We start from the raw sequence: 24,061 nt of genomic DNA, 5'->3' as shown, positions 1-24,061 counted from the left end.
CTTTGGGACATTGTAGATAAAAGTGAAGAGCCTCCAAGCATATATGCAAATGCTAAAAAGAAGAAGGACCTCAAAAGATGTGAAGAGAAGGCTTTTGGTATAATTGTCACTAATTTGGATGAAACCAACTTTTTTCATATTATCTCTTGTAAAGGACTAATGGAAGCATCGAAGACTCTTTACAACATATATGAAAGGAAGAACTTGTCTAACATCATCTTCACAAGTAGGAAATTTTGTACTTATAAGATGGAAGAAGGTAAAGACCTTCTTTTGATGAATAAAATAGTTTTATATGAGAGACAAAAGAGAGCAAAAATAAATAAAAATAAATAAAAGAATAGAAAATCCAAACCAAATTTTATTAAGAGGAAAGAATCAAAGTCATATTTGACCAAATATTTCAAATGGCTCCAATCAATCCTATTTATACTTTGTCCAACTATATTGAAACTTTTTAAAATATTTCTAATAATAGATCCTATCAAAATAACTATCATTTTAGAAGATTCTAGATAGAGTCTATTTAGATAATTTCCCTTAATTCTTTTAGGATATTCTATAGTAGATCCCATATGAATCACTAATCTGGCCCAAATTCTAAAAACTTCTAGAAACTTTCTAAAAACAGTTCCAATTACCTATCTCTATGCATCAATAATACAATTATCCTATCCATGCTCATTTATAATTAATTCCCCTCCATCAATATAGAATGTCCTTGTTTTACTCCCGATGGTATGTCTAGATTGTTTCTTAATAATAGATGAGATTTTGTACAATTTTTTTTATTGCATCATAGATGTGATAGACTTTTCAAAGGGCTTTGTATTGAAGTTGTGGACATCCATTGCAATGACAAAGGTAGCAATGCTCCAAAATATTGTCTATTTCATAGTCTTGTTGGTCATCAATCACAACTAGTAGTGGTCGTGGTTAGTGTTGGTCTGAGAAGTGCTTTGATTTAGTATGAAATTCCTTGAGTTGCAAAACATAGAAGATTGGATGGATCCGAATATGTGGCAAAAATTGAAGGTAATATGCAACATCAAAAATCATTGCAAAAATGTAGAAATGTCTAAGACACTAAGATATTAGCTTACAGACTTGGATTGATGTAGGAAGTGAAAAGTTGGTGTTGGAAACTAAATATAATAAGGCATAGATAGGATATTTATATTATTTATACATAGATATATGTAAGTAGAGTTGTTTTTGGAAAATTTCTAGAATTGAGGTTAGGATGGTGGTTTATGTGAGACCTACCACAAAATCTTTTAGAAAGGCTTAGGGTGGTTATCATGGTGGATTCTAATTCTAGGGACATTCTAGAAAGTTCCAAAATAGTTCAAAAATGTATAAATATGACTGACTAAGGCCATTTGGGCATTTGGTTAGGTATGGCTTCAAACTCTTTTTCTTAGTAAAGTTTAGTTTTCTTGTTCTATTCTATTTGGTTGTATTTGGTTTTATTTGGTTCTATTCTCTTTTAAATAGTCCTACCTTTCAGATTCTATTTCATTTAGTTACTTTCAATTTTATTTTGGTGTCCTTGATCTTAGGTTGTATCGAGATCTTTGTTGTTATGGATTTAATAAGATTTTAGACCTTAGAGAATTAGGTATTATTTCATTGATATCAAATCAAATGTTAATTTGTTCTTTAGTAGTATATTGATAGCCATCATTTAGTTGGAAGTCAATTGTTGTGATCACATTGGGTATTATTTTTGGCCTATAAGAAGATATTTTAAGAAGTTAGATAGAAAAAAATAAGGTATTATAATAACAAAATTCAGCAAGGAAACTGCAACATGGGAGGTATAGCAGAGCAATTCTAGATGGAGACTCAGATACAATACTTCTTACACCAGATAGCTACTCTACAAGGGCAAATAAAAGCTTCTATGATAAGAGAGTTGACATCTACTAGGTTAAAATTGAGCAAGTTTGACACATACTCAGGGATCTCAAGACAAGAAGATGTATGCCAATGGCTCTTTAACATATAATACTACTTCGAATTATCTGAGATAAACACTAGCATAGGAATTATATATGCTTCTAATTATTTGAGAGGTGCAATAACCACTTGGTGGCAATATTGAGCTCAAAGCTACAGAGCTCAAGGTGGATTTGGTAACTAAGAGGAGTTTGAGACTGAGCTTAGGAATCAATTTTCACCATCAATGTATAGAAGTTAGTATGCAATTAGTTGGCCAACCTTATAAAATCTAGGTCAGTACAAGATTATATCTTTTGATTTAAGCTCCTATGTCTCCAAATTGGCAACGTGTCAAAGGCAAAAATGATGGATTGATTTGTACAAGGATTAAAATCTTTGATCCAGGAAGAAGTAGAATTAAGAGATCCACAAATATTTAAAGAGGTAGTTAGGATTGTAGAGGGAATCAATGCTATAGATTTTAGAAATCATGGATTATGACCTATAACATGGAGTCTTATGCCATTAATTAATACCGTGGCATAATAACTAATGCCGATGGAGATTGATGCTTTGCAAAGACCATTGATACTATAGAGATGATAAATATTGGTACAAAAAGGATTGTAATTTTATTTTCAAGAGTCAGATCATCAGATTAGAGATTGTTCAAAATCTCAAAGTTTAAGCATCAAAAAATCACGACGGATTTGTAATCTTAAGGACTACCAAATTGATGAAGAAATAAAGTAAGAAAATAAGGTTCTCTAATAAAGGCATCAAAGGCTAGTATTAGAGATAGTTACTGTTTCTGACAAACAAATGGCATAGCCTCAGACAAGTATAAAAAGGATTGACTAATATATTTAATGGATCAACTAAGTGGACAACCATATCAAATGCTTATGGATTGTGGTTTTAGAAAAAAATTACATCTTGACCGCAATTGCCAACCAACTTGGGATTGAAACCAAGGTGATTAAAAGAAGAAGTATATACCTAGTAGATGACCAAGAGAACATATTGAGTGAGACAAGTGAAGAAAAAATCCTAAGACTAAGTGACACCTATGCCTTGAGGAAGAAATTTAAAATAATAAAGCTTAGATATGATTGTATTTTTGATATGCCATGGCTAGAGGTAGAAAATAAACAAATTAATTGGCTAGCAAGAACAATCTCTTTCAAGGATGGAGAATGCACAGTGATTCTTTGTGCCCATGTATTAAGTAGGATAAAAAAATGAACTGCCATTAAGAGCTTACTCATAGGAATGACCTTTATGAAGAAAAAAATACAACATAAGCAATTAATATATATGGTAGTTCCAAATCTTGCCTTAGTAGTGGAAAAGATAACCAAAGGAGCAGAATAAATAGAACAACTCATACATGAATATTAGAATATCTTTCAAACTAACTTATTTGATGGCATGCTATTTGATCAAGGTGCCTCTTTCCAAATAGAACTAATACCGAGGGCCAAACTAGGAAGTTGACCAATTTATCATCTAGTACCAAATGAACTTGAAGAATTGTAAAAGATATTAGAAGAATTCTTGAATAATGATCTTATTCAAAAAAATATGTTACTATAAAAAGTACATATATTCTTTGCATCCAAAAAAGATGGTGGACTTTGACTTTACATTGATTATCAAGACCTCAATAAGCAAATTATTAAGAATGTATATCAACTTTCATGTATGGATGATCTTCTTGACCAACTTTAATGTATAACTATCTTTAGTAAATTTGACCTTTGTAGTGGCTATTGGTAGATATCTATTGTAAACGAGGATACAAAAAAGTTGGCATTTTATACGTGCTATGGATATTTTGATGGCTTGTTTTATCTTTTGGCCACACCAATGCTCCAACCTCTTTCATGGATCATATAAACAAACTATTTTGAGACCTTTTGGATAAGTATGTAGTTGTTTTCATTAATGATATCCTAATCTATAGTAAAATTCCTAAAAATCATGAACAACACCTATGAGAAGTATTGTGTCAGCTACAAGATAATCACTTCTATAGTAAGTAATCAAAGTTTTAATTTTAGAAGTCAAAGATCAATTTTTTAAAGCATATAGAGTCTTTCGAGGGCATGCACATGGAACAAAATAAGGTGAAAGCAGTGGAAGATTAGTCAATCCTTAAAGATGCTTTTGAATTTTGTTCATTTTTTAGGCCTTATTAGATATTATCGTTGTTTTGTTTAGTGATTTGTATACATTGCTATCTTATTGGAAAACTTATTAAAGAAAGGTGTTCTATTTGAGTAAAAACTAGAACAAAAAAGGCCTTCAAGGAGTTGAAGGAGGCGATGATTACTGCTCTAATATTCCAATTGTATGATTTCAACCTTCCTTGTATACTTCACATTGATGCTTTTGACTTTGCTATTGAAGTGGTCCTTCAAGAAGACTTTGGTAGGAACCTTCAACTTATAGCATATGAATTATGCAAGCTTAGAGGGGCAAAGTATAATTATTCTATACGTGATCAAGAGCAATTAGCAATTATACATACTACAAAAATATGACAACATTATTTATTGAAAAAGCTAGTGATTGTTTGGACTGACTTTTGACCCTTGCTTCATGATTTGCAGCTGAAAAATATGAAATCATAACATCATCGTTGAGAAGAATAGTTGCAACTTTTTAATATTAAACTTGAATACAAGCAAGGGCCTCAATATACTATATCAGACAATTTATTGCAAAGATCAAACTTGAAGGTCAAATGGAGAGATAAGACAAAAGTTGCTATCATTAATAGTGTCATTTCAAATCTAATCAAAGAGGCAAAATGGAAAGAAGCTACATAATGTAATCCTTATTTCAAGATGATTAGGAATCGACTGAAGGTTGACAATGTATAGGATCAAGTTTACAGTCTTAGTAATGACTTACTCTATTTTAAGAAGTAAATTTAGGTACTTGATAATATTATACTCTAGATATGCATACTTCAAGAGAGACACGACATTCCAATATCTGGGCACCTAGGGTGTAAAAAGACTTTAGAACAAATCTCAATGATATGATTTTAGGTAAGTTTGGACTATGATGTTTGAACTTTTGTATATTCTTGTGAATCATGTCAATGCAATAAAGTATCCAATGCAACACCTCTTAGATTATTGTAGCCAATTCTACTATCTATGGCATGTTGGAAGCAAGTGACTATAGACCTTAGTACGTGTTTGTTGCAACTGCCTCATAATTATACTATGGTTGCTATCTTTGTGGATCGACTCTCAAAGTAATTTTACTTGGTTGCAATGCAATCTAATATTGATGCCCTACTTGTATATGTCTTCTTTGAAAGTATCTTTTGTCACTATGTATTACCTCATGTCATTATTTTAGATTGAGATTTGTGCTCTATGATGAGTTTTTGATAGGCCTTATTCAAACTATTAGGCATACAACTTATTATATCTATGGCCTTTCATCTTCAAACAAATAGACAAATAAAATGTATAAATTGAACCTTGGAAAATATGCTACAAGTATTTGTAGTAGTTCATCATAATGACTAGGATGAATATTTAACACCCTTAAAGTTTGCTTATAATGATAATATTCAATCAAGTACTAGTCATTTATCATTCTTTCTTAACATTAGTAAATATCTCATTATGCCAAAAATTTTCTATTATTTCATCGATATCAACAATCCAATAATAAAAGAGTTTATATAATGATTTACAACTACCTTGTAAGAAGCATGGTACCGCCTCTTTATTGCATAGAATCTACAAAAGTAATATGTGAATAACCACCAACAATATAAGATCTTTCAAGAGCGTGACCATGTATTATTGAAATAGGATCAAATTCTGTAAGGTCTAAAATCTTACCAAATCCATAACAACAAAGATTTTGATACAATGTAAATCCAAGCATACTAGGATAAAACTAAAAGTAACTAAAAGAAATGGAATTTGAAAGGCAAGACTGAATAAAAGAGAATAAAATCAAAAGAAGTAAATAAAATAAAATAAAAAAACTAAAAATTACTAAAAAAAGAGTTTGAATCCATATCTAATCAAATATCCAAATGACTCCAATCAATTCTATTCATATTTTTTTAGCTATCCTAGAACTTTCTAAAATATTTTTAATAGTGGATCCTATCAAGATAATTATTCTTTTAGAAGATTTTAGAAATGGGCTCCACCATGATAATTATCCTAAATCTTTCTAGAAGATTCTATGGTGGATCTCATATGAACCACCATCTTAACTTCAATTCTAGAAATTTTTTAAAAATGACTCCACCTCCATATTTCTATGTGCCGATAATACAAATATCCTATCTATGCCTAGTTATAGCTAATCCTCCTCCACTAATATAGAATGTCCTTGTTTTACTCTCGATGGTATTTCCAAATATTTTCTGATAATAAATTATATTTTATGCAAGCTTTTGTATTGCATCATGGATAATCTTTTTAGAGAATTTTGTACTGAAGTTGCGGATGTCGATTGCCATAGTAAAGGTACCAATACTCTAAAATATTGTCCACTTCATATTCCTATTGGTCATCAATCACAATAGATGGTGGTGGTAGTCATTAGTATCGGTCTAAAAAGTGCCTTGATTGAATGTGAAATTTCTTCAGTTGTAAAATACATAAGACCAAATAGATCCAAATATGTGATGAAAGATTGAGGCAATATGCAACATTAGAAATTACTACAAAAATGTAGAAAGGTCTAAGCCATCAAGGTACTAGCTTACAAATTTGGATTAATATAGCAAGTAAAAGGTTGGCATTGGAGAATAATACTTGGTCACCGTTTGAGAAGGTCTTGTATTGCCAGTGGTTATCTGCATATTACTTTTGCCAATTTTGTGCAATAAAGAGATAGTATCATGCATCTTGCAAGGTTGTTATAAGCTATTGTAAAAACTCCTTTTTTGTTAAATTGTTGGTATTAATGGGACAATAAAGACTTATTGGCGTAATCAAATACTAACTAATATTAAAGAAGAATATTAAATGATTCATACTTGCTTAAATACTATCATTATAAACAAAGTTTAAGAGTGTCAAATATTCATTCTAGTCATTATAGTAAACCACTACAAATGCCCATAACATATCCTCTAGGATCCGATTTGCATGCTTTGTTTGTCCATTTGTTTGGAGATGGAAGGCCATAGACATGACAAGTTGTCTGCTTAATAGCTTGAATAAGACCTGCCAGAAATTCTTTATGAAGCATGAGTCTCGATATAAAATGATGACACGAAATAATCTATAGTAATAAAAAATAATGTTGAAGAAGATTCATATAAGTATTGAGGCATCAATATCAAAACATACTATAGCAAAATAAAGTTGCTTTGATAGTCAATCTACAAAGACAACAATCATAGTGTGATTGTGAGGCATCTATGACAAACATGTAATGAGATCCATAATCACCTACTCCTAATATGCCATAGGTAGTGAAATTGGTTGTAATAGCTCGAGATAATGCATTGTATGCTTTGTTATGTTGGCAAGATTCATAAGAATGCACAAAAACTCAAACATCATAATCCAAACTTAAGTAAAATCATGTCCTTGAGATCCGTTCTAAAGTCTTCTCATGCCTAAATATCTAAATATGATACCTAGGTAACAAGAAGGAGACAATATCTTCCTCTTGAAATATGCATGTCCAGAGTATAACATTGTTAGGAACATAAATTTACTTTTTAAAATAGAACAAGCCATTATTGAGATAATAATCTCAATAGTACATATTTTCCACCTTCAGTCTATCAGTAACCATCTTTAAATAAGCATTACAATGCATAACTTCTTTCTATTTTTCTCCTCCCATTAAGTCAAAAATGATACTACTAATGATAGCAACTTCTACCTTATTATTTGATTTGGATTTTAAATTAGATTTGTACAATAAGATATTTAATATTGTGTGTTGTCATCTTTGTTTATATTCAAATTGAATATCAAAGAGCTACATCTCTTGTTCTCAAAGATGATGTCATGATTTCATATTTTTCAGATGCAAATTGTGAAAGAAGGATCGAAAGTCAGTCCAAACAATCACTAGCTTTTCCAACAAATAGTATTGTCATATCTTTGTGGTATGTATAATTACTAATTGCTCTTGATCACGTGTTGAATAATTATATTTTGCCCCTCTAAGCTTGCATGATTCATATGCTACAAGTTGAAGGTTCCTACCAAAATCTTGTTGAAGGACCACTCCAATAGCAAAGTCAAAAGCATCAATGTGAAGTATACAAGGAAGGTTGGGATCATACAGTTGCAATACTGAAGTAGTAATCATCGCCTCCTTCAACTCCTTGAAGGCCCTTTTTTATTCTAGTTTCTACTCAAATGGAACACCTTTCTTTAATAAGTTTTTCAATAAGTTAGCAATGTATACAAATCACCAAACAAAACAACGATAATATCTAATAAGGCCTAAAAATGAACAAAATTCAAAAGCATCCTTAAAGGTTGGCCAATCTTCTACTACTTTCATCTTATTTTGTTCCATGTATATGCCCTTGGAGGACTCTATATGCCTTAAGAAAGTGACCTTTGATTTCTAAAATTAAAACTTTGATTACTTGTAATAGAAGTGATTATCTTGTAGTTGACACAATACTTCTCATAGGTGTTATTTATGATTTTTAGGAATTTTACTATAGATTAGGATATCATTAATGAAAACAACTACATACTTGTCCAAAAGGTCTCAAAATAGTTTGTTTATATGATCTATGAAAGAGGTTGGAGCATTGATAAGGCCAAAAGATAAAACAAGCGATCAAAATGTCCATAGCATGTATAAAATGCTAACTTTTTTGTATCCTCGTTTACAATAGATATCTGCCAATAGCCACTATAAAGGTCAAATTTTCTAAAGATAATTACATATTAAAGTTGGTCAAGAAGATCATCTATACATGGAAGTTGATATACATTCTTAATAATTTGCTTATTGAGGCCTTGATAATCAATATAAAGTCAAAGTCCACCATCTTTTTTGGATGCAAAGAATACATGTACTTTTTATAGTGACATACTTTTTTTAATAAGATCATTCTTTAAGAATTCTTCGAATATCTTTTATAATTCTTTAAGTTCATTTAGTACTAGATGATAAATTAGTTAACTTGCCGGTTTAGCCCTGGGTATTAGTTCTATTTAGAAGGAGGCACTTTGATCAGATAGCATGCCATTAAATAAGTTGGTTTGAAAGACATTCTAATATTCATGTATAAATTGTTCTATTTATTTTGCTCCTTTGGCTGTCTTTTCTACCACTAACGCAATATTTGGAACTATCATATATACAATAGCTTATGTTGTATTTGCTTCTTTATAAAGATCATTCATACAAATAAATTTTTAGCCCTTGATTCTTTTGTTACTTCACTTGATGTAGAGGGGTGAAGAATTATCTTACGTCTATTATCTTTGAAGGAAATTATCTTTATTAGTCAATTAACTTATTTATTTTCCACCTCTAACTATGGCATTTCAAGGATAACTTCTTATTTGATCTTTGTTATTTAGAACTTCTCTCTCAAGGCATAGATGTCATTTAACTTTAAAGTCTCTTCTTCACATGTCTCACTTAATACATTTTCTTAATCAATAGTTAGATATATACTTCCTCCTTTCATCACCTTGGTTTTAATCCAAAGTCTGTTGGTAATCTTAGTGAAAATGTAATTTTTTGTAGAACTTTAATCTATAAGCATTTGACATGTTTGTCCTCTTAGTCAAATTACTACATAAACTAGTTAATCCCTCTAATAGTTGTCTAAAGACATGCCATTTGTCTCTTAGAGACAACAACTATCTCCAGTACTGGCCCTCAATGCTTTTACTAAGGAGCCTTCATTTTTGTGATCATCTTTTTTATCGTCTTAGTGAGCCTTGAGATTATGAATCTACCTTGATTTCTTCATACTTGAATTTTGATACTTCAAATAATCTCTAATCTGATGGCTTGACTCTTGATAGTAATAACACAATTCTTTTTGTGCCAATATTTGTTGTTTTTGTGGTGTCAATGATACTTACAAGGCATAAATTTCTATTGGCATTGGTTGTTATGCCATAGTATTAGATAGTGGCATGGGATTTTGTCCTATAGGTTGTATTCCATTGTTTCTAAAATCTATAGCATTGACTTCCCAAGCAATCTTTATTGCCTCTTCAAATGTTTGTAGATTCTTTAATTTCACTTTTTGTTGAACTATATGTTTCAATCTTCATACAAATTAATCTATCATCTATGCTTCTAAAATATTGTGGATTTAGAGAATAACGACTTGAATTAGGTGATACAATCTTACATTGACCTGGATTATATAAGGTTAGCAAATTGATTGCATGTTAACTTCTCCGCATTGATGGACCAAAATTGATTCCTAAGTTTGGTTTCAAATTCCTCTAAGTTATAAAATCCACCTTGAGCTTCATAGTTTTTAACTTGATGCCACCGCCAAATAGTTGTTGTACTTCAAAATAGCTAGCTGCATACATAATTCCTTGAGTGGTATTTGCTCAAGATAATTAGAAGTATTATAACATGTTGAAGAGCTATTGGCATACAACTTCTTACTTTGAAGTTCTAAAATATGTTTTGGACTTGCTTAATATTAACCCAACAAATATCAATTTCCTTACCTTAGAAGCTTCTATTTGTTCTTTTAGAGTAGCTATCTAGTCTAAGAGATGTTGCACCTAAGTCTCTATTCGAGATGGCTTTGCTATATCTCCCATGTTACAATTTCCTTGCCAAACTTTACTACTATAATGCCTTCTACTTTTCTAATTGACTTCTTAAAAGTAAGACATGGTAGTTCTAAAATAGTAATTGGTGTGACCATTATAACTAATCTTTAATTAGATAGTAGCTATTAATACATTACCAAAGAACAGACTAAATTATCTTAAAGATCTAAAATTCTTTCAATCTATAGAAATATAAATTTCATCACAAAGTAGGACAAAATGGATCAAAACAAAACTAAACAAAACTAAATAGAATAGAACATGAAAGACAAAACAGAGCAAAAAAAAAATAAAACAAAACAAAATAAAAAATACAAATAAACTTTACAAAGCTACACATAAGTTTTTGGTATTGATTTCAATGAGACATTTGCTTCCATCACCAAATTTACTATCATTAGAACTATTGTGATAATTGAGACAGCAATAGACTTTGAAATGCATCAAATAGATGTGAAAATGGCATTCTTGAATGAAAAGTTGGAAGAAGACATCTAGATGGATCAACCTCAAGGATTTGTTGAAGAAAGCAAATAAAATCTTGTTTGTAAGTTGAAGAAATCCTTTTATGGACTAAAATAATCACCAAAGACATAATATCAATGTATTGATGTATTTTTTGTGAATAAGGGATTTGTAAGGAGTGAGGCTAATCATTTTTTATATGTGATGCAATCAAATGAATTCATATTGATTGTCATGCTTTATATTGATGATTTAATCATATTGAATAATACCATAAAGAAGATGAATTAATTGAAGGCAAAATTAGAAAAAGAGTATGAAATGAGTGATTTGGAAGAGCTCTATTATTATTTAGGAGTGGAATTTGTAAGAAATTTTGGTAACAAGATGATTACAATAAGCCAAAGCAAGTACATTGAAGAGGTGTTGAAACAATTCAATGTGAAATAGTGTAAGTCCATTGAAACACCTTTGGAGGCCAATTTGAAGTTGATGAAGCTCACAAATACGGAATTTGCTGAAATTGAAGATGAAATGAAAGATGTTCCATACAAAGTAGTAGTAGGCTCATTTATATATGCAAAGATTGGTACAAAGATGGATCTTGCATATATGGTGAGTGTTGTGAGTCAATACATGTCAAAGGCTAGACCAATCTATTGAAAAACCATTAAGAGTATTATGAAGTACTTAAATTATACTTTAAACTTCAAATTATATCTTTAAAGAGATAATGTTACATTGCATGGTTATTTTGATATAGATTGAGATAAAGATGCAAATGATAGAAGGTCAATAATAAAATATGTGTTCTTTGTTGGAATAAAAGCAATCTCATGGAATTGTAAGATCCATAATAGAGGTGAAATACATGGCAACAAATCAAGGTGTAATGGAGGCAATTTGGCTAAGACAAATTTTAGAAGACATTGATCTTGTGCAATTGGAAGCAATTCCAATAAAGTGTAATAATCAAAGATTTCTTGATTTTGTAAAGAATCCAAAGCATCACTCAAGAGCAAGCACATTGACATTCAACATCACTTCACAAGAGAGAAGATTGAAATGAGAGTATTTGACATGAAGTATTGTACAATAGAAGATATGCTTGCTGATTTATTAATAAAAGCACTAATAAAAGATAGGCATCAAAAGTTGACAAAGGCACTAGGTTTAAAAGCCTTTGATTAATAACAAAGTGAAAGTGTTAAAATAAAAATAAGCTACAATTACTTTAAGCGAGTTGCTAATGGTCAAATGATAGTAAAAGAATGAAGGTAACTTACTAGTATAGTAGCTAGGGTTTGATGTGGCATCTAAGTTAAGAGGAATCTAGTGTTAAGTTGCATAGATGAAGATGATTATAAATGAAGTTCAACTATAATAGATATAAATTCCTCCTATCATAAATTTTGCCGTGTCACTTTAACATGCAATTACTATTTGATAACTCACCAAAATAAAGGGTGTTAGAAGAGAGAGGCATATCATTCCACACTTCTCTTATGTGCAACCATTTTGATTTCTACTTATTTGTGTCTTGCTTATTGTATTTCTTCAATACTTTATGCATGACAATTATAAATTTGTCCAAAATAAAAAACTATCAATTAATAGAAAATATATTATTTTGAATTAAATAAAAATATATAAAAATATATAAATATATAAAAAAAATTACATTTGTATTATGACAAAAGTAATATTATATTATTATTTTATTTTTTTATCTAAGTGAGATTTTTTCAACATTATATTTATAATTAATATCAATTTTATAGGTTAATCATATGATATTTATATTTTAAAAATAAAATAAATTTATTATGGATGTATTAAAATTTAAAAAAGTATAAAATAATTTATATAATATATCCTTAGGATTATTTATTCTATAAAAATCTAAGATAAAACTTAATCTATTAATATAGTTTTAATAAGTTATGATATCTTTGATTGTAGATAAGTTAAATATTTGTTTTGAAATAAATTTCAATATAAATTTTGAGATTTATTTTTTATTTTTTTATTCATTATTATTATTAGTTTAAAAATAAAATAAAAATAATAAATAAAAATTTATAAATTTATTTATTTATTTATTTTAAAATATATTTATAAAATAAAATACTTTTTTATTATCAAAAAATATTAAAAATAAAAAACTATTATTAAAAAAATATTACTTAAAAAATACTATTATTTTAGAAATACAATTAAGATAAATTAATATTATATACAGTGACCTTCAAAACTATTTCAATGTTTCCAATTTGAAATTTTGGTAAATTATCAAATAATAATTGCATGTTAAAGTGACATGGCAAAATTTTAATTACTTTCTATTATCAATAAGATAATTGAGGTATAAGTCTTGATACTTGTCTCTACATACATATGCATAGAAGAAAACTCTAAATATTTCCACTTCATTGGAACAATTTTAAAGGTTCATATCAATGCATCTTATGAGCATCGCAATTAAAGAGTAGATGTATTTTAAAATTCTTAGTTTTTGTTTTGTTGCATGTACATATTTACATATCAATTATTCTTGTGTTTTACTTCATAGGAAAAAATGGTAAGACTATTGTTACAAGAGAAGCAATATAATGTATTGTCTGTGCTTCAAAAAGACTATAGTGAGAGAGAGGTGGCAAATTCTTTTCATGTTGGTAAGTCAAGTATATAGAGGCTCTATAAGAAGCATTTTTTAGATGCAAATCTTTTAGTTAGATGTAGACCATTTAAGTTGAGAAGTCAAATAGAGCAATCTTGTATAAGTAATATAACTAGAAGAAAGGTGTCTACTGCAAAAAAAGCTATTAAATAGATGAAAGAACTTTTAAGAGTATAAGTCAATGAAGTTACCTTGTGTCATGAACTTCGTAAAGCAGGTTTGCAACTACATGTGAAAGAGAAGAAATCACATTTTTTAAGTAAAAATATTAGGTCTTGCTTATAATTTGTGAGAAAGTATGAAGATTGGACTATTGATGATTGGATTTACGTGATATTTTTAGATAAGACTAAGATTAATAGATTTTCTTCACATAGAAGAGTTTAGTGTTAGATTTATAATCCATAAGAACTATCAAAGTAGACTATTATTTTGACTATTAAGAATGGTAGTGGTTTTGTAATGATATAGGAATATATGTGTATTCTTGGACTTGGCATGATGCACAAAATTGAAGGTTGCCTCAATCAGTATGGTTATCAAAAAAAATTGGAAGAACATCTACATAATATAATTAAAAAAAATATGATTTAGATACATCAAAAGTTATATTCCAACAAGATAATGCACATATACATAGCAATAATAGCAAGAAATATTTGTTTTTTAGGCAACATTTTAATGTCTTATCTTGGCCTCTTCAATTATTTGATTTGAATCCTATAAAAAATCTTGGGCTATTTTGAAAAAGAAATTAAATTGATATGATATATCTTTAAAATGAATACTTGAATTATGGACTTGTGTAGAAGGAATCTTTTCTTCTATCTTTGTTGATGATTGCAAGAGACTTGTAGAAAGAATGTCAAGATAAATTGCAATTATATTAGAAGCCAAAAGAAAATGGACAAAGTGGTGAAGAATTTCCATGTTTGACCTTCAATATTGTCCTAATAAATAAAGTAGCTATAGGACTTTTTTTCTTTTCATTGAGTATTTAGATTTTATTGAAATTTTTATAAGAAACTAGTACATTGTATGTACTATTTCAATAAATTTACTATATTCAATTCCATGAATTTTTCTTACCAACATTATTTTTTGAATGTAACAAGTATAAATATTGGGATAATTTTGGAAGTCACTATATATTTGTTATTGAATATTCATTTGCTTTTGCTATTGCCACCAAAAATGTATGAATAGATTCTTTTTTTAACATACTATTTAGGCTAAAATTATAGATATAGAAAATTATTCTAAATTAGATAAAATATAAAATTATTATTATTATTTATTTTTATGTATTTGAAATTCCAATACTTAAGTTACATAGAACAACAAAATCTCTTAAATATTAAATTTTAATATATATATATATTCTTTCTTAAAATTTTTATAATTTTTTATAACATACTTATAATTTTTTAAAAAAATGTGATATTTTGCAAAGGAATATTCAAAAGAAAACTTCAAGTAGCTTAAGTATCAATAATTCCAACATCAAATATTACTTGAATTATTAATTATCAGATTTAACTTAAGTTACTTCAGTTATATTTGATATTTTCCAATAAAAATACATTTCCTTAGTCTTGATTGTATCAATAACTATTCTTCCAACCAAAATCAAATTTTTTGGTTCTTTATTTTTTACTTATCTAAAAAAATAAGAAAATGCATTTATTAAAGTTTTTATGAATATTGGGGTTTTTTAAGTAAATTAAATTTGAGATGCTTTGTGCTGCTGGTGGTTTAAACTTTAATATATGATTTCTAATTGCATATGAAGCTGCATAGCCTTAGATATGTTTACAGACCAAGTTCCCATTTTCATTAGATTAGATTAGATTTATTAATTTATTTTTCTTTTTCCATTTGGTTTTCGAAGTTCCCCCCGTTTGCATTTGGCGAACCTCGAGAACGGGGAACAATGCAAGGCCGTGACGCAACGCCGTGAGAGCTAACGCCCGTCGTTGCGAGACTCATCTCGTGACGCACCATCGCCACTTCCTCGCGTTCGACGCCCATGCGCACTTCAATTCTCTTCCCGTTTTAGATCGAGCCTGGCCATCGCGGCCTTGCATGAGAGCACTTGAAGCATTGAGGCATTGCACCGCAGGCGTCGACGAGGATGGCGGGTCATGGCAAGTCTGGATTGGTGCGAATTGGCCATCGCGAGGGCGAGGGCGAGGGTGAGAGCGCGAAGGAGAAGTCGATGGAGGAAGTGGTGCGAGACGGGGCATTGGTGGCGCAGATTGTGCAGCACTTGATGAGCGATGTGGACCGGCAGTCTGCGGCGTCGGTGTGCAAGGTGTGGAACGAAGCCGTGGCGTGGAGCGCATACAAGCTCGTGGTGAGGTGCCGGACCTCGCTGGCGGAGCTGTCCCCGAGGTTTTGGCACATCACGGACCTGGATCTGTCGAAATGCACGAATCAGCTGGAGGATCAGGACCTTAGGGTCGCCGCTGCGGCGTTCTTGCGGTTAAAGAGGTTGCGAATTGGTCACGTGGATCACTGGCAGTGTAAGGTGACGGAAGCAGGCGTGACGGCCTTTGCTGAGAGCTGTGTGGATTTGGAGCAGGTGCAATTGTCGTCGTTGCCGTTGTTTCGTGATGCCGGGCTGAGCGTGCTTGTGCATAGGTGTGTGAAGTTGCGTGTGTTGCATCTTGAGAACTGTAGGAGCCTAGGACAGGAGGCCGTGGAGGCAATTGCGGGATGTAATGAATTGCAAGAACTCAGCTTGAAAGGAGAATTTAGGTTTACATGGTCGGGGTTAGCAATTGATGGCATGAAATGCGTAGGATTGTTGAAATTGGTGCTGGAGCTCGGGGCCGTGAATATCGACCAGGCTTTGAAGTCTGTCGCTCATGGTTGCCACATGCTTCGAGACTTATCACTAAAATATACGACAGCAAATTTGTGGGAGCTTTCACGATGCACGTCTCTTCGTTCGCTGGCATTTGAAAGCGATGAGGAGTACCAGTTGGATGAAGCAGTGGTTGCCATCGCAACCGCCAACAAGAACCTAACTGAGTTTGTATCTCCCAATCGGCTGAGCGACTCCGCTGTAATTGCACTGCTTCTGAAATGCCCACAGCTACAAAAACTACATCTGGACGCAACGAATCTCACGGAGGGCGTTTTGTCATGTATCCAGCAGTGTAAATTTCTTTCAGATCTGTCTCTCGACAATTTCCAGAGCACTGGGCAAGGGCTTGGGGGAATCGGGCTGTGTGGATTAGATTTCAACAAATTTTCTCTTCTACATGCGCGAGTCCGAGATATGGAATTGCAATTGCTGATGGACGGAAACAGGCAGTTAGGGCATTTGGTGCTTCGAGGCTGTACCGGCCCTACTGCAATTGGATACTCTTCGATTGCTTTATGCTCCAATTTGCAGTTTCTTGATTTAAGTTACACTACCGTCGACGACTTGAGTCTCATCAGCATAGCCAGTGGGGCTAAAAATCTCAAACAGCTTATTATTGTGAAATGTGATTCCATTACTAACATGAGTGCTGTTGCCCGATTCACTTCGTTAGAATCTCTTACACTTGACGACTGCGCCTTCGTTACTGACGAGGGGCTTGATGTACTGTCTCGGAAATGCACCCGGCTCATGCACCTCAGCTTGGCTTTTACCAGGGTCACAGACATTGGTTTGAAGAACATGAGCAAATGTGAACTGCTACGAAGCTTAAGAGTATCATTTTGCAACGGTGTGCAGGAGTCAGGAGTAGTCACCATAGCCAAGGCTTGTGGATGGTTTCATCATGTCGTAATGAGCCATCGCTTACGAGGGTCCTCTACTGCAAATACTCTTAGACAACTTCGTTGCACTATGCGCTTTGAAACAGATGAGACGGCCCTAGTTCCGTTTGATGCAAGCCTTAATTTCTTTTGAGGGTTGGAACTCTGCAACCAGATTTGCAACTATATTGTAATATGCAAATTAGACTCGCTAAATATGAAACTTTCATTTTCAGGGAAGAGTCTGTTTTTTTGGAGTGACTTGTGTCGCAGCGTCTGATGACTTTTATGTTTCAAGTTTTGATTTAGCCCATCTTTACCCTTCGACATGTCTTACTCTTATTGGTCGAGAATGTCTCCCACCCTTTTCAATATCCTTGCACCCACTTCACCTGAAAGTGCACAAGGGAGAATTGAAGATATATGTGAGGCTCTGTATTTTGTACTCTGGCAGTGGAACTTCCAGATGCATGGTTTTCTTTTCACTGAACAGAAACGTTGCGACAGCTGCAAAACTTTGCTTGGGCAAGCGCACATAGTTTAGCAAGCGAAATGCATGCTTGAACCCTGGTCTAGCATTGCTTGTACAAGTTTTCTGGGTCGCCATTGTCATCATCTATGTCGGGGCAATATCTCGTCACACGTTATGACATTGAAAATAGCACACAAGGCAGTAGCAAAGCATCCCAACTTTTTGAGTTCTGAACCACCTGAAATGTATACACGTGAAATGCAAATTTGTCCTGCTGAACTTCCACCGTCGCAGTATAAATCATTGAATACCCGGGACAGAATGCCGACTTGGGTATCAATGTCTTCTACAGCAAGGTCGTCAGGACCGCATTACAGTGACAACAAGCTTATTTATTCCACATCTCACCAGTGTCACTAGAATCTATTGGTTAGCTCTGAACTGAAGTTCCAGGATCACAAGGATGCACCACCTCAGCTGCAATAGGTCAGGGAAGATCATGTTTCCGCTGGTGAGTTTTCCCAGCCACAAAGTATTCTAGACTCCACTTTCTTCGAGGCTGTACGGTCTCGATCTGGTGTGTGCTAGTTGTGAATCTAGATTGTTATAATAGACAAAGCAAAACTAAAAAAAAAAAAAACAAAAAACAAAAACAAAACAAAAGCGGTGATACAGTGAAGCTTGTGGATACAACATGGACAAGCCTGGCTAGCCATTTGGACTAGTCAAAATGGGGGATGGGGCGGCAATCCCTTGGGCTTTTCCAATGCATGGAATGGGTTTACCTCGGAAGCTCCCATGTTGTTGACAATGGCCTCCCTTGAAGTGACTTAAACAATTCTGCAAAACGGTGTGTGGCTTTTTGGAACCAGTAGTGATCAATTCCTGCCTCAGTGCTTGTTCAGGCTCAAGTGCCATCTCTTTTGAGGGCTTTCCTCACATCACTTGCCATGGGGGAGATCACTACATGACGTGACTAGGTCAGTTGGGTTTGTTAATCTTTTACTCGTATATCCATCAACTTGACTATTGCCTGTGTCTTTATATTTGTGTGACAATAAATAAATATATATACATATATATATATATATATATATATATCTGAATGCAAAATTGAGCCAGTAGATTTTCAATTGTTGAGTAAAGTGCAAGCTTGCACTCACTGCTGCAGTAAACCTTGTTGCATGGCACAAAAGTAAAAGCAAAAGAATCTTGGCCATGTAGGAATAGGTACTTAACTGGTTTATAGTATTGGATGACCATAAAACCCAAATGGCTTCACACATCCAAAACATTTCAATAGTTTTTTAAAATTATTTTTCCAAAATTTATTTTTTTATTTTTGACACCTTAAATCCCTATTGTCAATACTTTGAGGGCAGCTTAAAAATTGGTTGTTTGTTTTGAAGCTGCCCACAAAATTTCAGGTAGCTACCCAACATCCATCGCTATTGACATGCATGGATGACAGGTGGATGAAGTAATAACAAAAAGAAGTCACAGTGCAAGTTGAATACTTGTTCTGCAAAATCCAAAATCATGCTTTATAGCTTGCTTGTTTGGGTGAAAAAGTAAATCATGGCACAAAGTGAGGATTCAAGAGAAAGTTCTTTTTGCCATGAACAATTTTAAGTTGTCATTTCAAGAACACTCTCACAATACCCATGACAATTGTATGAATATGGTTGTTATGTAGGATTTCTCAGACATTTATATGTCCCTGTTTGGTTTCCTTATTTTGTGGCTTGTTATCAACAATGAAGAGCTTTCAAAGACTGGGCTTCAACCAAACATATTACAAGATGTTAAATAATATAGATACATATATATAGGGGAATGTTAAATAGACCCAGGTTTTTACTAAATCTACCCACCCATCCTAATCATCATGAGAAGAAAGAATAAAAATAAATCTAGATTTGTTTCTTTATTATTGGATCTGCAACCAATAAAAAACCACTCACATTCATAATGATTACCATATTAATAAAAGCATGAACCTATTTAACATTCCCTTATATAAATAAATGTATTTATATAAATATATATATAAATTCCATTGTAAGAAAAAATGTCAATGTTTTTACCCAACTTTCCATGTAACCACACTTATGTTGAATAGTGTTTAGCACAGCCACACCGACTTTAGCTTTTTGAAAAAGTTTGACACGACAGCTCACCACCCCAGAATGAGACCCAGCTCATCGAAAAATCTACATCTACATCCGCATTCAATCCTCGATCAACACATCCAGTCCAACGAATATCATTCGTTTGACCCACCCAAGCTGCCGTCCTCTTTAACCTCCATGGTTTCCTCAGCCCAACGCTCTGCTCATTGTCCAAATGTTGCCCTCCTCGCCGAACTCCATGCACGCTTTGCCAATTCTCAACCAGGTCCAAACTGCAATAGTCCGCTTACGAGGAGGATTCAATAGTCTTCTATGGCGCAATTCGCCAAATATCCTCCACCGGATGCTTAGGATTGACCGGAAGCTCCCGAGAGAGTTCAGAATTGCATCAATGTTGGCTGATTGCACAAGAGGTAGGACGGAATCAGTACCTCGGCGATGGACTTGCACGTCCTGTGTTGTTTTCCAATGAGCTGGAATTGCGAGGATACGCCAGGCGGTCGGCTGATTCGGATGGCTAACGGAGATACTGACGGTCTGAACCTGAAATCTGTGCAGAGCGGAAACTTTGCTGAGAAAGGTTGGCGATCCGATTGAGCATGGCGGGGGGATGGCACGAGGATTACTACACATCGCCGCAGGAGCAGCGAGGTGCTCGGACGCAGAGTAACGGCTCGAGTCTGGCGAGGGACGTAGGCAGCTTCGTAGAGGGGATGGACGTGGAGCATCTGGTCATGTGCCTGGTGTCGGCGGTGGTCATGTACGGCGCGGGATACATCCTCGCGCGGCTCTTCTTCAGCGGCATCATGTTCTTCCTGTCCGTGGGGCTCATCGTCTTCTTGGTCATGCAGGTCGTGGATGGCGTCGGTTCCAGCGTGGATTCGCATGCGAAACGCTACCGAGAGTCCTATTACCGGGGACCGCAATATTGAGCAAGCCTCGTTGAATCACCAGACTCTAAGTGTTCGATCACGTCCATGAATGTTCGTTTCTTTGGTGTGGTGATTGCTCGGTATGTATCTAATCCGTTCAATCTATCGCTTCCATCTCCGACCGTGTAGATAGGAAGAGAGTGAAGTCACTGAAAGAGTAAGAACGTAATGGGTGAGAGAGCTCGTCAATTCCTACGAAAATATTTAAACTAATGCCTACAGTATCAGAAATGTTTGATACCTCGTTTTGTTTTAGTATATGCGGTGCATGGTCCTTGAACACACACACCACTTGAAGTGCTTTCCGAAGCTTCGCGAACTTTGTGCATGAGTTTGTTAAATAAAATCGCTGTACAAATCATGTCGAGTCTATGCTAATCACAAAAGCACGACACACTTCGAAGGGACGAAATACAAACGATGGAGAAAGAAAAGAAAGAGAAGAATAGAAAAATGCTGTAATGTGAGCGGACTGTCTTCTACCTCAAAAAACAGTTGTAGCTTGAGGAGACCGCGTAAATTTGTGAAACAGAGTTGCAGAGTTAAGTGATGGTTTAGGGAAGTAGGATGGAAACCCAGACATATCAGCGCAGCACTGCTCACATGCTGCATCAATTTCTGTGTATAAGCGTGTTCTTCGGTTGAGTCGAATCTGAAGATGCGCTACATAACCATGGCTTTTTTAGCATATAGGACTCTTATGTTTAGGATGCTTTAATACTTGCATAACTTGAATTTGATATAGTTTCTGTAGTTGTCCCTTTGTTAGTCATTTTAGGTGATAAGGTTGTGTTTTTTGTGCAGTTATGTGCATGAGTTTCTTTTTCTGGCCTCAATCACTTCATTATTGTCAATTGTGTGTGAAGTTGAAAATTTGTTCACAAGCACATCAATCTTCTTATTGGGATTTATTCTCAAGTTCTTGTTAATACTAATTTCTTGTAAGAGATTAATGTTACAATTTTGGATTACCTTCTTGCTTTTTATTTAGATTTATTTGTATTTTTTAGTATTTTTTAAATAACTAAAAACACTCATCCAACATTTGCATTAAGTTTTGTTCTTAAAATAATTATCATTTTTCACATACAATGTATTTTAAAACCAATTATATATAATGAATATTTTTGAAAAGAAATATATTATATTTACTTATGTTTTTAGATTTTATCACTTTCACTTAATACATTGATATATTTTCATAGATTCAAAGATAATAAATTAAGGATTTTCAAAGTATAAGATAAATATAGGATTGCATTACAAACAAATACAAATATAAAACTACGTTCAAGCCAATCTTTAGATTGCTTCAAAAGTAGTATTAATAAAATTAAGATACTCATGATTTTGTCTCCTTGTTTATACTAAAGCATTGAAGTCTAATAGAATTCTTTTAAATAAGGTCTTGAGAATTACAAACTATTTTAGAAGTCTAAAGAATCTTTTATATATAGTCTTTAAAAAAATCACAAATAATTATTAAAGGTTCTTTAAAATAAATATATAATACATTAGACAAATTTAAATACTTATTGAAGATTCTAAAAGATCTTAGATGTTTATAAATATTTCTAAAAATAGATAAAAATATATGAGAGGTCTTAGAAATTTTTATAATACGTTTAAATCATAATTTTTTTAGTATTTATGGTATCCAATTTAAAAAATTATTTAAATTTTTTTTATATATTAATTATTTAAAAAAGTTTTTACATATTAATTTTTAAATTTATTAATCTTATTTATTATAAAAATATATTATTTTTTAAAAATCCCTATTTAATTTATAACTATGACTTTAATTTATTTTATTTTTCTTAATTTATTAAAATTATTTAATATAAAATTTGGTTTTAAAATAGTCCTTAAAATTTAATCCATGAGTTGTTAGATTTAATACTACTAATTTTTTGAAGTACAACTTAAATTCCAAAATATCATTAAATATTTTTATGTATAAGTTTTTATAAAAAAGCTGTATAGAACTTTCACAAGATGTTGTTTTATCTTTATGTTACACAAATAAACATATTTACTCCAATAATTATCTAGATAATATGAATAGTTAGAAATAGATAAAAATAGGTTAATTTAGTAATATCTTGTAGAAAAAATTCATAGAAGCTTCATAGACATAATTTCACCTTTATTCATGTCTATAGGTGATTGGTAGTTTAGAAACTTGGCCAACAAGTTAGCCACGTATTGCTTGTATTGGTAACTTGTGGTGCACATATGAAAATTTTATCTTGTAAGTTAAGATATATGTCTTGCAAATTAGACATATGTTAAAGGTCTTGTAGAACAACGCCATTTAGCTCTTATGAAGATAATATATATAGAGGCAAGAATAAAGCCTTCTTTATTCTTGTCAATTTCTTTTCTGATTCTAGTTTAATTTCAAGGATCTCTAGTTTTTTTGTCTTTTGGCAATAACCATTCTAGTTTCTTTTGAATATACATACTTACTTATTTCCATTTTGTGATCTTTCTTTGAAAAAATGTTACTTATTTATTTGCCTTCATTGAGTTTTTGTACTTAATAGATTGACAAGAATATACTCATAATATCAAAACTTTGTCTTTTCTTGATTAAGAGTAGATTAGTCCTTTCTCTTAATGAGACATAAGCATATTAGAAGTTGTAGATTATTCACTTTTAAATTGATATTATTTTAAATTGATATTTCTTTTGTTTCTTTTTTTTTACTTCTACTTATCATGAAAGATATTAAATAACATCTTTTTTATTGCGTAATCATGGTAGAGCTTATTGAAATGAAGAGTGTAATGGCAAAAATACAAGAGCAATTGAAGGAGTTAATTCTTGATGTGCATCAACTCAATTTACTACCACAATGAGTAATAAGATTGGTAGAGAATAAAGA

At 32.4% G+C, this 24,061-nt stretch overlaps 2 protein-coding genes across 2 annotated transcripts; both read left to right on the top strand.

The window, feature by feature from the left end:
* Nucleotides 1-15,831: 15,831 nt before the first annotated feature.
* LOC112293096 (F-box protein At1g47056) lies at nucleotides 15,832-17,874 on the top strand. Its single transcript, XM_024542174.2, has one exon. The coding sequence runs from the start codon at nucleotides 16,016-16,018 to the stop codon at nucleotides 17,786-17,788; it is 1,773 nt and encodes a 590-aa protein (XP_024397942.1). The 5' UTR covers nucleotides 15,832-16,015; the 3' UTR covers nucleotides 17,789-17,874.
* A 2,572-nt stretch (nucleotides 17,875-20,446) lies between these two features.
* On the top strand, nucleotides 20,447-21,923 carry LOC112293234 (uncharacterized). Its single transcript, XM_024542433.3, has 2 exons — nucleotides 20,447-20,651; nucleotides 20,797-21,923. The coding sequence occupies exon 2, from the start codon at nucleotides 20,838-20,840 to the stop codon at nucleotides 21,168-21,170; it is 333 nt and encodes a 110-aa protein (XP_024398201.1). The 5' UTR covers nucleotides 20,447-20,651; nucleotides 20,797-20,837; the 3' UTR covers nucleotides 21,171-21,923.
* Nucleotides 21,924-24,061: the final 2,138 nt, after the last annotated feature.

The sequence above is a fragment of the Physcomitrium patens genome, chromosome 16 (genome assembly GCF_059467195.1).
Source record: "Physcomitrium patens ecotype Gransden chromosome 16, ASM5946719v1, whole genome shotgun sequence".
Taxonomy (NCBI): domain Eukaryota; kingdom Viridiplantae; phylum Streptophyta; class Bryopsida; order Funariales; family Funariaceae; genus Physcomitrium; species Physcomitrium patens.
This window is presented reverse-complemented; position numbering and strand designations above follow the sequence as displayed.

Excerpts from the sequence above, each read along its gene's own strand:
- LOC112293096 (XM_024542174.2), top strand. The coding sequence starts at position 16,016 with ATGGCGGGTCATGGCAAGTCTGGATTGGTGCGAATTGGCCATCGCGAG.
- LOC112293234 (XM_024542433.3), top strand. The coding sequence starts at position 20,838 with ATGGCGGGGGGATGGCACGAGGATTACTACACATCGCCGCAGGAGCAG.